The sequence below is a fragment of the Grammomys surdaster genome, unplaced genomic scaffold (assembly GCF_004785775.1).
Source record: "Grammomys surdaster isolate TR1022 unplaced genomic scaffold, NIH_TR_1.0 158923, whole genome shotgun sequence".
NCBI lineage: Eukaryota > Metazoa > Chordata > Mammalia > Rodentia > Muridae > Grammomys > Grammomys surdaster.
In genome coordinates, this window is record NW_021623096.1 from 6,099 (window position 1) to 15,547 (window position 9,449).

Here is a 9,449-nt window from a genome sequence, read left to right on the forward strand (position 1 = left end):
CCTGAGCTCTGAAGTGGGGCTCCTATCTCTAGGACAGCAGCTTGGCTGAGAACAGCTTTTCATAGCCTACCTCGGGGGGGAAAAAATGGACTCCAAAGACCTGGGATGTTGGTGATAACTGGACAAAGGTGACACCTGCGCCAGCACACAGCAGGTGACACTTTGAAAAACTAAAACTCCAAAGACTGGGAAGGAGGTGATCTCCAGTACCCTCAGGGCCCTGCTCCCTCCCTCACCCAGCAAGCTTTGGGGCTCTGAGCAGAGGGCACAGCGGGTAGATCATAAGTCTCTTTAGACCCCGCACACTTCCTTCCCCATAACTCTGCATTCTTTTCTCCCAGGCCTTCCTTGCCCCTAGGCGCCCTGCACCCAGACCCTCTAAACTGGGCGCTAATGCTGCTCTTAGTCGGGGCTCCGTGCTGCTCCGCCTCCCTCCCCCGCAGCCCCTGGTCCAAGGCCAGCTCCTCCTCCTCCCCCTCCAGAAACCAGAAGCCCCCGCCCCGGCCAGGCCGTCGCAAGCGATCTGAGGGCGGTCCGCGTGAGAGCTAGCCACGCGGGGTAGGAGAACCCAGTTGCCGCCAGAGCTGGGCCAGCCAGAAGCTCTCCTGGAGCCCCTTGTCCTCGTTCAATCTCCCTCTCCCACCCCTTTCTGGATACCATCAACGTCCACGTTGCTCCCCAGGGTTCCTGGCGCCCTTTCCTACCGCCACGCGGGGGGCCGCCCCTACTACCCAAGTCCCTGCTCAAGCCCACCCGGCTCCCGCGCGTGCCCAGAGCCATGGCTGCAGTGCGCAGTGCATCCCTGCTCTGTGGCCTCTTGGCACTGCTGGCTCTGTGCTCCGAGGGGAGCCCACAGAAGGTGCTGAGGGATGATGAGATGGAAGAGTTCCTAGAAGGCTACCATTCAGAGTTGGAGACCCAGTCCCCGCCCCGGGAAGACGAAGTGGAAGCCCAGCTGCTTCCCGAACCCACCCAGCGTGCCCGCAAATCCAAGGCAAGGGGCAAGCCGCGGCCAGATGCAGAAGGTGAGAACCCGGTGACATGGGTGGCCATGGCCTCAAGTCAGCATACAGGGCCTGTGGAGGGTCTAGCCTTCCCATGCTGCCCAGTGAGGAATGTCCAGGGCAACACAAGGCAACACAGTGCCAGGCGGCAGTTCTATCCTGCAGTTTGGAGACCTGGAGGTGTATGGACAGCATAGGGCGCTGAGGTTCTGAGGATACACTCGCCCAAGTTGCTCATCCCCAGGTCTCAAGAGAATGTAGGTTTGGGCAGGAGGGGAATTGTGATTCCCCTCCCTGTCGTTTGAATTGGCCCTAATCTGTTAGTGGCAAGCTTCAAGCCTAGGCATCTGCCTGCCTCTTCTCCCACAGGAACACACAGGCAGGGGAGGGGGCTGAGGAAGACTTCCAGGTGAAAGTGGGTGCTCTGAGATGGTCAGAACTAAGCGAGGTGATAGCATCCTGGAGGCATGTAGCCCTGAGCCTCTTATGTAATCAGTTGTCAGTAAATCTTAGCTGTTTTTCATGACCCTCTGGAGAGTGGCAAAGGATCTTGTGATCTCTCTCCCAGGAGACTGTAAGGCACCATTCACCATTCCTGAGGTCAGCCACTCCCCCCTCCTCTCTGCACGCTTTGCCTCCAGCATCCAAGACTTTCTGGACATTGCCAAGTGACCCTGCTTCTGCTGCATGTTTTGCAATGTTCCCTGTGTTTCAGCCAACTGCCTGTGTGTTTCCCATTGCCATTAAATTTGCAGCATTTGCAGCTCCGAGGGTTCTAGGGGGTGACCCTGCTACTAGACTTCTCTGAGATGAGGCAGCACCAAGAACTACCTACCTGCCTGTCCCTCTGTCTTTATATGTTGGTTCTGGGTTTCAACTGGAACCTTTTGGGACTTCAAAACTCACTGAGTGCCTGCCTACCTGCCTTCCTCCCTAGGGGCGGTGCCAGGGAACCAAACCCAGGGCCTTACACTGCCTCGCCCAGCAGGGATTCAATGAGACCCTAGGGAAGGGGGCAAAAGAATGAAGGGACAAGAGACACAAAGGATGAGAGCAAGTCTGGGGTTCTGATCAAGCTCTCTAATTTTAATTTCAGGCAGCAGGTTATAAAGACACAGCAAAATGGGAAGTTTAGGGAAGGGTCATTGCTTAGGGCTATCCCACCATTGAATCCTCCTCGTCAGTCTGTCACATCCTCATTGCCCAAGACCATCCCATTATCATATTCTTATTGCCCAAGACCATCCCATTATCATATTCTTATTGCCCAAGACCATCCCATTATCATATTCTTATTGCCCAAGACCATCCCACGGTGGTAGCCAGCTCCCAGGACATACCAGACGTTCTTTAAGTTCGTGGGACCTGCGATCCGAGAGACCCGAGAACCTCCTTTCTTAATCTTGTACTGACTAGGCTTTCCAGAACAGCAGGTAATCTCCTGGGTTTGGCTCCTGGCATCTCCTCCCTTTTCACAATTTTAAATGAGGCTGGCAGGAGAATGGGGACATTAAGAAATCTCATCGGCACATAAGTGGGCATTAATCAGAGGGGGAAAGTATTGACCTGATCCTCCCAGTATCGTTTCAAATGGTCTTTTGGGAGAGGAGGGGGTTATTTGACTCAGGGGCCACATGGGATATTGAGGGTCCTAGCCAGCTGCTTTGAGACACAAGAAATCAACACCAACCTCTATGTAATCGGGTTTGCTTTTGGGGGAACTCAGAAGCAGACAATTTGGGTCCTCCCCCTACAGTACCTCGTCATGTACCCCTTGCAGGTACCCACGTTGTGTCCATGCCATGCCGAACTAACGTGCACAGATCTGAGTTCTATGCAGCTGCTAAAGAAGTTATGTCATCGCAAGGCTCAGCCAAGCCTCTATCAGTCAGATCAGGTCTATGATAATGCACTTGTAGAGGTTGAGATGCCATGGAGTCAATTTGTTGTTTTATAAAGCCAGTGAGTCTGTTAAAGGCCCAAGGGCCAAAAGCTGAATGAAGGGGACTGACCACTGGACCCAGGATGGAAGGGAGGAAGGTGGTAAGCCAAGGAGAGGCAGAGAACCGGTTTTTCTTGTTCTCGATGTTTCTTTCTCCATTCTAATCTCTCTCTGATCTTGGCCACACTATCTCTAACTACACAGGTGTGGTCAGTATAAAAACAGCATTCCTCCCTGAGGGCGGCACAGAGTCCCCCTTGCTGAAGGAAAAGCAGATGAGGGGATTTTTCCAGATTAGTGATGCCCATCTCTTGCTGTTCAATGTCCTTGTCAATAGCCTGTTGAAGTTCTGAGTAGTACAAGTCCCGAGGCCAGCATCAGAATCAGAACCTCCAACAGCAAACACCACGAGCGGCTCATTTTTATCTGGAAAGGAAAAAAGAAGGGAATTCTCAGGGAGATTGCTCTTCCCTGGATCTCAATTGTTATCCATTTTATCTACAATTGGGGCTGACTTTGTGGAAGTATCTGTTTGTTTCACTAATCTTTCTGGTAGCCATCTAGCCGTGCCTTCTTTGGTATCAAACAGACATATTGATCCTCGGCCCCATATGAGAACTGGGTCCAGGCCGTTCCATTTAAAGGTAGGAGGGTCCTTCTACATAACTGTGGCATAATTCTTATTAGTCTCAGGGTGCCAGAGGCGATCGGCAGCAGATTTGCCATAAGCGTTCAGATTTAGAAAATTGAGAACAAACAAGGCATGATGGAGAGTATTTCTAGGAGACCCCTTCTGGGGATATAACTCCACTCTTTTGTTTTTTAAAAGCCAATTTTTTAGAGTTCCTTGCATAACCAGGGCAGAAGCACCAGTAGCTGCTCCTCCCACACTCAAGAGAGTTATGAAGATATTATTTTAAAGTTCCATGATATCTGTTTCACAATACCTTGTCCTTGGCGATTATAAGGAATCCCAGTAATATGGGTAATATTGAATTGTCAATAAAACATCTCAAATGTCTGACTGCAATAGCCAGTTCTTTTTTTTTTTTTTAAAGATTTATTTATTATTTTATTTATGAGTACACTGTCGCTGTCTTCGGACACACCAGAATAGAGCATCCAATCTCATTACGGATGGTTGTGAGCCACCATGTGGTTGCTGGGATTTGAACTCAGGACCTCTGGAAGAGCAGTCAGTGCTCTTAACCGCTGAGCCATCTCTCCAGCCCTGCAATAGCCAGTTCTGTATTCTCTCTTGATCTGATATGGAGCACCAAGCATAGAAAGATAATGTAGGCAATAACTAACTAAATTTTTAGTTGTTTCTCCTGCTAAAAGCAGTTGCATCTAGAAGGCCTGAAAAGGTGTCAAGTCACATGTACATGTTTTAATTTTCCAAAATCAGAATTGAGTAACATCCACTTGCCATAATTGATTAGGTATAAGTCCTCAAGGATTAACAGCATTATGAAAAAATTGAGGACACAGAGAACAAGTTTTTGCAGTTTGACTTGCACACTTTCTAGAAATATCAAATTATTGTCTCGAACTATTATTATTTTGATGATGTAAAGAATAAGATTGTATGGCCAATTGCTTCTGTAAGGCCTATAATCTGCCTGGTATACAAATCTGCTGTGGCATTGCCCTGGGGTCCAGGCAATCCAGTATGAGCTCTTAAATGTCTTATAAAGTTAAGGGAAAGTACATGTTTCTTAAATTAAGCTGTATTTGTAAAATTTGAGAATTAGCCATATCTAAACAAGGAACAATTTCAAGCAATTATAAACCCTGAGCTGTATACTGACTATGAGTATACAAACTGAAAGCTTGATTTTTCAGCATTTCAAACAGTGGCTACAGCCCATCATTTAATTATTTTGCTGAAGCAAGGGGAAACTTAAGAAAATGAACCTGTGATCCAATTATATATACTGTCTTCCCATTAGGTGAGCCGTCTGTAAATATTTTCTGCCTTTGAATATTTTCTGGAGCAACAAGCACACCCCCCAAAATTTAAAGCTCGTATGAGCACAAAGGCTTGCATTAAAACTCCTTCAGAGAGATCAACAAATAAAATACCATACAATGAATAATATACACTAAAAAATTCAAACTCTTAACTTCTTGTATTAAAAAACAACACATTTTTTATATAATGTAAGGCTATTAGCCATTCCTTGAGACAAAACTTTCTAGTGATATGGCTTCATGGGCTCTCAAAAATCATGAGCAAACTCATTGAATGTAAGTCTGAACTTTGTTTTGGATTAATGGAATAACCAGTCCCTTGTAGCTGAGTGAGAGTATCAGATAAAGGCCAAGCTGAAGGCCAATCTTGTCCTCTCTTACTCTTTGAGCAATTCTTTTATTAGCAGGCACTGCTATAATACCATGGAGGAAGCAGGCATGATTTTAATTTCTCCAGCATAATCATTATCTGTAACTCCTAGCCCATGAGCTGTCTGTTGTGAGTGTCTTTGGGTCTGAGGCTGACCTTTCCTCTCCAAGGAAGAAACAAGGCAATAAACTAATTCCGAAAAACACCTTTCTAGGGGCTAGTCAGGGTGACCATGTCAAAAGGAATGTCACACAAGCTTCTGCTGAGCCCACTCAGAGCTTTGTCTTAACTCAAATGTAAATGTTCTTAATCTGGGCCTATTTCCTGAGGCCTGGCCCAACAGTTATCCTTCCTGCACAGAGGACAGATTACAGGGGAGTGATTCTGTTGTCTGTCTATGCCTCTATTTATTGGACAGTCTTTCCTAAAATGACCTATGCCCCCATACTTAGAGCATTCCATATCTCTTCAGCACTGTGAAAGCATGGCTTGGACTGTAGTCAGCATTCTCATAAGCCAACTGTATAACAAAAGCAACTCCTGCCTTAGGGTCTCTAAAAATTCTACCAGCCCTTTTAGCAGCCTATCCACAAATTCCTGAAATGGTTCATCAGGGCTTTGTTTGATCCCAGATAAAACTCCCACTGAGATCTCCTTTTCAATCTTGGGGGGCTAAGTTTGCCTCTACCATTGAATCTACTAATGCTGTAAAAGTGGCAGCAGGGCTGTACTGTGCTACAGCTGTTTTTAACTCTTATGATCATCTCCACCTGTTCAATCATCTTCTTAATCATAAACACAGGTGAGTCAAAAGTTCTCGAGCTCACGCTTGACCTGCCAACTGCAGCCAATAGAACATTGGCAGTTTAACTATATGTTTAAGTTTCTTTTTGTAATATTAGAGTATAATCATAATTTTGGGAAACAAAACCAATTTTTAACAATGCAGACAATCCATTTTCTCTAAAATCAACACCAAGTGCATTACTTTCATCTTGCAAGGTTTGGCTGCCAGTTCTTATATATGACTGTATGATAGTGCAGCTTTTGATATCTCTTTAAAGAGACATTGTTTTAAATCCTATCCTTTATACATCTGGTTTCTGAATGACTCCAATCCTGAGTTACCAGTTTTAAGCCAACTTTCTGTTACCAAACTTGCAAATTTTTAATCACACCCAGTAACTTATAGGCCAAAAATCTATAACCAAGACATGCAGAAAATATTGATACTTTTATACCAGTCAGAAACAAAAATGAAGTAGATGCAAATCTTATATATTTTATCCCATCAAAATTTTCTTACTTTTTCTAGCTGTAATTTCAAGAGAAAAGCACCTTGCTTAGTCATTTTTTGAATATGAAATATAGAACAACAATCATTCAAAGGATGAAACAAAAGCAGACAATTGACACACATGGACAGATTGGCGCACCAAGGACAGACAATAGACAGAGAAAGCAGAACTGAGGATCTCTCCCGTAGGACCCAGAAAAAAGCAGGACATCTCCTGATTCTCTCCTGCTCCCAGAAGGGTTCTAAAATAGCCTTTTTCTTTTCTTTTGCTAACACGGCCGGAGAGTGGACAACTGCTTTAGCCCTTCCTCTCCCTCATCTTCAAGGTATAACTTTTTATCTCCTCCTTAGGAGGTGTAGTGCTTTCTCATCAGTAGTCTCCTCTTGGGGAAACATCGACAATGAAATCAAAGAATTTTCTAAGATCCTTTTTTTAATCCTTAATCCTTGTATCTTGAGGGACTCCTTGAGACCCTTTAAGAGCAAATCATGCTTCCTTAATGCTTGTCCCAATGATTGCATTGCTCTAACTTACTTTAACCTGATCAATCTCACAGGCAGGCGACTCTGTGGCAATCACAATGCAGCTCTTCTCTCTTCACTTGCCTTTACAGTGAAGCATCGATCCTATGCTTGAGGGACGTCCATGTGGGAACAACATTTGATCAGACATAGACCAAAAGGCCCCATATTAGGCACCAACTGCCCTGGCCTGCAGGGATTCAACGAGACCCTAGGGAAGGGGGCAAAAGAATGAAGGGACAAGAGACATAAAGGATGAGAGCAAGTCTGGGGTTTTGATCAAGCTCTCTAACTTTAATTTCAGGTGGCAGGTTATAAAGACACAGCAACCTTTAATCCCTGCACTTGGGAAAGAGAGGCAGGTGGATTTCTGAGTTCGAGGCCAGCCTAGTCTACAGAGTGAGTTCCAGGACAGCCAGGGCTACACAGAGAAACCCTGTCTCAAAACAACAACAACAAAAAAATTGATATGAAATGACAAAAATATATTAAGCCGGGTGGTGATGGTGCACACCTTTAATCCCAGCACTTGGGAGGCAGAGGCAGGTAGATCTCTGAGTTCGAGGCTAGCCTGGTCTACAGAGGGAGTTCCAGGATAGCCAGAGATACACAGAGAAACCCTGTCTCGAAAAACCAAAAATAAATAAATAAATAAATAAATAAATAATAAAATAAAGACACAGAAAAACGGGAAGTTTAGGGAAGGGTCATTGCTTAGGGCTATCCCACTATTAAATCATCCTTATCTAAGACCATCCCACTGTCACATCCTCATTGCCCAAGTCCATCCCATTATCATATTCTTATTGCCCAAGACCATTCCACTGTGGGAACCAGCTCCCAGGAAATACCAGACGTTCTTTAAGTTCGTGGGACCTGCGACCCGAGAAATCCAAGAATGTCCTTTCTTAATCTTGTACTGACTAGGCTTTCCAGAACAGCAGGTAATCTCCTGGGTTTGGCTCCCAGCATTACACATACCAGGGGACTGACTGCTCTAAGACAGAATTACACCCCTAGCCTGCCTTGAGTGTCTCTTTGAAGCTTTTCTTCAACATGAAAGGAGGCTCTTGGAAGGCCAAGCCACGTTCTTTAATTTGTCTGGTCATTTGCTTGGGTAGTTTTGCTCTTTCAGGCTCTTCCCTGTACCTTCCATGCCTGGTACAGAACTGTACTCCAGGACTAGGCAGACAACGTGAAAAAGGGATTATGAGGGACCCCCATGGAGGCTGGGGCAGACAGAGATGTCTCCCTATATATCGTGCCCCAAACTCAGTACTTCAGAGCAGCCAAGAGTTGCTACTAATCACTCTGGATATGCAGACAGGAGGCCTGGACAAGGGTCTCGTTCTACCACTCGAGTAAGTGGCTAACCTTAGTTTCCTGATCTATACCAGATCAGGAACTGACAGGTGCCCTCACACCCAGGCCCTGGGCATCCAGGGGGAAAACTTGGGCACACAGATGGGGCTCTGATTGTCTGTTCCTTCAGCTTTGTCCTTGACAGTCCTTCCACAAAAGAACAAAGACAAAGAGAAGAAAGGGAAGAAAGACAAAGGTCCCAAGGCCACAAAACACCTGCAGGGCTCCACCAGGTTCACCAAGACACCAAAGCAGAAGCCACCCAAGGCTACCAAGAAGCCCAAAAAGAAGCCACCCAAAGCCACTAAGAAGCCCAAAAAGAAGCCACCCAAGGCCACTAAGTGGCTCTCGGCAGGAAAGAAGTTATCAAATGTGGCCCCCTTAGAAACGCTGGGGCAGTCACTTCTCTTACCAACCAACTCCAGCAACCAGGAGCCACCACAGAAGAAAGGTTTGTACCAGGATCCCTTGGGCTCTGACCTCTTTGAGGACAAAGAAATAAGGAGATATTCCAGAGAATCTTAAGATAAGAGAACTTTAAGGACTTGTCATTAACTTGGTGGTTTTCTCAGTGAATTCTGTTAATGTTGCTCTTGGGCCGGGAGAGGGCTTGGGAGCTTATAGGTGAGTGCTCTGTCTCCTGTTACCACCTGCTTTTCATTGGACTCATGAGCTCTATGGTAAGCACTCCCACAAGCAGTAGCATAGCTCTCTAGCCTCAGGGTACACTAGAACTACACTATATCCCAAGGACTTTGGGATACTAGATATTCACTGTCATCCTAGTTGGGGATCAAGTGGATATCCCCACAGTAGGGGTACCAAAGGGGTTTCAGAGGTGGATCTGTGGAGGTTGTGTGGACATGAGCATCCCATGCTTCCTTGGAGTGAGCTGTGGTCTTTGGGGGTATCTATAGCATCCACAAAGGCCCTGATGCATTGTGGTCTTAAGCTCTCCAGGTGATCCGGGTAGGCACC

At 46.1% G+C, this 9,449-nt stretch overlaps 1 protein-coding gene across 1 annotated transcript; it reads left to right on the forward strand.

Moving 5' to 3' along the window:
• Nucleotides 1-682: 682 nt before the first annotated feature.
• On the forward strand, nt 683-8,922 carry LOC114615831 (adipocyte enhancer-binding protein 1-like; the record flags this gene model as incomplete). The annotated part of the gene is made up of 2 exons (XM_028761440.1): nt 683-1,025; nt 8,602-8,922. Coding segments are annotated over 2 exons (664 nt in total), but the record flags the coding sequence as incomplete, so codon positions are not given.
• Between the last annotated feature and the right edge of the window lie 527 nt (nt 8,923-9,449).